Consider the following 3,873-nt stretch of genomic DNA (forward strand, 5'->3'; position numbering starts at 1 on the left):
GAGGTGGTGTTTAACTTAGAGGAAGTGATGGTGTGATAATCAGATGAGTACCTGTCTTTACAGTGTTTATGAGCAGAACATTGAGGGAGGAACTCACAAAACAGAAAAGGCAGTACGACGATAAACAAATTCAGAGGTAAGTCAGTCAATATCCTGGTGGGAAATGCTCATAATATATTGAAGCGCGTACAAAACCGACAGTTATGTACTGTAGGCTACGTGTTGTGCAAAAAGAGAATTTCATCATAGATGGAAATTAATCTTGACAATGTTAGTACTAGAATGTTGTTATACAATTTAAAACACTACAATAGGCCTATAGTTATCATGTAATTAATTAACAATGGACGTGATAATGAATGTGTCTGAACGTTACTATATTGTGTCTGAATCCCTAACAGATGTCTCAGTGTTCTGTGATTCAAGAGTATAGCCCTCCAGTTTCTGCCACATTCACAACCTTCAGGCAGACTCCCACCCACGCTTCTACAACCGTGGCCTTGAACCCTGACCCATCAACCCCGGCACCCTTTACCAATGATATGACTCAGATGGACGGGATTCCATACAGCCAGTCGATGGGGGCTCAGGGATTGGTCAGGACGGGCAGTAACAGAATGACAGAGCAGATGATGGGAATGTCATACCTGTCCTACGCACCTTGTCACAACACACCTTCCACGGAGAATGTTGGCCAACAGAGTCACATACTGCAACAGGTATATGGATACGCCGCTTGGGTTCTGTGTTCATGAGAATGCATAATGTTGCAGTTAGCATGTAGTTCAATGTTACGTTTTTTTCTTCTTGCATCCATTTTGTCTTTTTCAATTTCAAAGTTATCTCTTCCTTCCAAACCGTCTACATCCCTCCTCCCTGTCCTACAGGATTTTTCCCCCTTCCTCCTCCCCCTTCCTCCCGGCCCCCTGCGAAGCCCCCTGCAGAAGAGGGGCCTGACCAAGGACACCATGGAGTATCGACTGCGGCGGGAGAGGAACAATATTGCCGTGAGGAAGAGCCGAGACAAGGCCAGGCGGCGCATACAGCTCACCCACCAAAGGGCTCTGCAGCTCCATGAGGAGAACCACCGGCTGCAGATTCTCATAGGGCAACTCACACATGAATTGGACACTCTCAAACACATCTTGTCACAGCGTCACCTACAGCCCAGGGGTGAGAATGCAGCCAGGGAAGAGGGCTGTTGAGTGTGTTGGGGAGTGTTGTAGAGAATGACAGCAACTATGTGTGGTTCTGTATGAAAATATGCTCTTTTGTTACATTGGTGGAAATTGTACATTGTTATAAAACAGTCACATAAGTGCTTTCATCTGGGAGTATCCCAAATGTTGATATAATGCAGGGTTAATGCCTAAGTCAACAAAGGCTGTGAGTCAAAGAACACAAAATTCCAAGTACTTTAAAAGCCTTTTGTCTTTGGTTAGATGACACAGATTTCAGTACACTTTCTACCTCCACTACCTTTTCTCTGAAATTACATGGCAAGAATGATTACCCAATACCTTTTATGGTTTCAAAAAGATTCATTGAATTAAGCACCACTAAGAATAAGGCAGTTGTCAAGAAATGTTAGATATCAGGCAAAAGTTATGTAATTGTGCAAATCAAACATTTTTTAATAAAAAATATTTTATAGCTCTTTCTCAACTGTCTGTGTTAGCTGACTTACAGTAAAATCAAGGTACAAAAAGAGACCAAAATAGTATTTTGTGAACAACACTAAACATTTGTGACCACTACTGCTTGAAATGAAAATGAGTAAATGAATCCAGGCATATGCCATTTCTTGTTTTAGCTGATAATATAACATAACGCATCCCAATATAATAACAATTCCACTTTAGCCCAATCTCCTCCAAGTGATTGTATTGTATCTAAAATGGCTATAGTAATGGCTATGCCTAAACCCAGTTATCTCCTGCTATTTTGCTTCTCCAGTGTAGTATTTTATGTAAGGGCACATATAGAGATGCCCCCCCCCCTCACTCTGTTCACAAAGGCCGTTAAAAACAAACACAATGACATGGTCGTTTTATGGGTAGAAAGCTGGGCCGGCCTTTGTGGGATGGGTAATATTTCAACACAGCACAGGACAGAAAACCAAAAAAGATAGCATCAGCACACAGGAATGAGCCTTCCTGTGGCAGCGATTGCAGTCAAGGGACAGATAGATAGGAAAAACATTTTTGGGGCCACACATCTTTGATAAAGTACCATGACATGTGCTCACAGTCTCTTTTTTTTTTTACCTCTATGAAATTTTATGTTTGTTAAAGAGGGAGTAAAACAATGCATAGTTAGCTGTATACTGATGCTGGTGCATGCAATGGCTATGAGAGTGCATGTGTGTGTTGAAATTACCCTCAATGTCTCTGTGGGGCAATCTGTGGTCCCAGGACTGCTGCAATGTCTCCACAGAATGAGGAAAGACAGTATTTCACCTCATCCCAAGTTACTCAACAGCAAGCATGTTAGAAAAAGATATATAAACCCACAACTAGAAAATAAATGGAGGGGGTATTTTGCAACAGGAAATTAACAGACGATTTTCAAGCACTTATTGTCATATTGAACATCATAGACAAAGTTTAAAGGGGCAATCTGGGATTGGCACATCCATTTCTTGACTTTTAAATGAATGAAATAGCCATTGATAATTGAATAATTTCACGTATAATCGCCACATGAACTAAGTTAAACTGTCGTACCCCATCAAGCCCCAAAATAAAGGCCATAAATCAATTGTTAGAGTGCTGCTGACAATGCAGCTTTTAAAAACAATAGTCCCGCGTTCGCGGAGATCTCAATAAACGGTAAACTCTGCAGATGTCAGCTTACTCTGAAAATACCTCTAAATGTCAAGCGCACTACAATGCGTTTTCTGATTGAATCCCGTCCATAAGCCTGTTTTAATATCGTTTGTCATTGTCGTTGTAGTTTTAAACCAGGATTTTTATCACACGGTTGGCCAGTCATTGCATCCATAGCTCTGTCTGAATTTGAGAGTGGTTACATTTCTCCAGCCCCATCCATCAGCTGTTTACCAAAGTAAGTACCTGCTTGTTTTTTTTCTTTGAATCACTGATTTCCCCTTTAACATTCAAAAAGCCTATTATTTCAAGTATGTTACAAAGTTATTCAGACCCATGAGTTGTAAACAAAAAGCAGGTGCTATTTGCATGTGAAAATGTCACGAGGTGCATTGTTCCATTACATTTGTATTGGTGTCCCAGCACTCTTTGCTGTAAAATGTACATCTTAGTGTGGCTTTAAAAAACAGAATTAGGTTTTAAAATGGTTGATTAGTGGCACACAAATTAATTTGTCATATTTCTATATATTGCAGCAACCTTAGTAGGCCTAACATACCTAGCAACCACGTCAAGATGGTCGAACCTTTTGGTGTATTGACAGTCTACATTGGTGTCAGAATTGGGATGGCACCCCAGCGCATCCATGAAAAGTGATTTGTTAGAAGACACTTGTTAGAATGTAGCGGGGGACATGCTTTCCCGAAGGAACGGGGTAATTAGGCGACATAGTGAACACACCTTGCGACATCTTCAAATCAAATCAAATCAAATTTATTTATATAGCCCTTCGTACATCAGCTGATATCTCAAAGTGCTGTACAGAAACCCAGCCTAAAACCCCAAACAGCAAGCAATGCAGGTGTAGAAGCACGGTGGCTAGGAAAAACTCCCTAGAAAGGCCAAAACCTTGGAAGAAACCTAGAGAGGAACCAGGCTATGAGGGGTGGCCAGTCCTCTTCTGGCTGTGCCGGGTGGAGATTATAACAGAACATCTGCTCTGGGGTGAACAGTCGACCATTTTAAAAGTATCCTGATGAAACCT

The 3,873-nt window shown here is 41.3% G+C and overlaps 1 protein-coding gene across 1 annotated transcript; it reads left to right on the forward strand.

The window, feature by feature from the left end:
- On the forward strand, positions 1 to 1,660 carry cebp1 (CCAAT/enhancer binding protein (C/EBP) 1). The gene is made up of 3 exons (XM_023972955.2): positions 1 to 136; positions 402 to 719; positions 888 to 1,660. Exons 2-3 carry the CDS (start codon positions 402 to 404, stop codon positions 1,203 to 1,205), a joined length of 636 nt encoding a protein of 211 aa, XP_023828723.1. The 5' UTR covers positions 1 to 136; the 3' UTR covers positions 1,206 to 1,660.
- The last annotated feature ends 2,213 nt before the right edge of the window (positions 1,661 to 3,873 follow it).

This window comes from Salvelinus sp. IW2-2015, linkage group LG27, assembly GCF_002910315.2.
Source record: "Salvelinus sp. IW2-2015 linkage group LG27, ASM291031v2, whole genome shotgun sequence".
In the NCBI taxonomy this organism is placed as follows: domain Eukaryota; kingdom Metazoa; phylum Chordata; class Actinopteri; order Salmoniformes; family Salmonidae; genus Salvelinus; species Salvelinus sp. IW2-2015.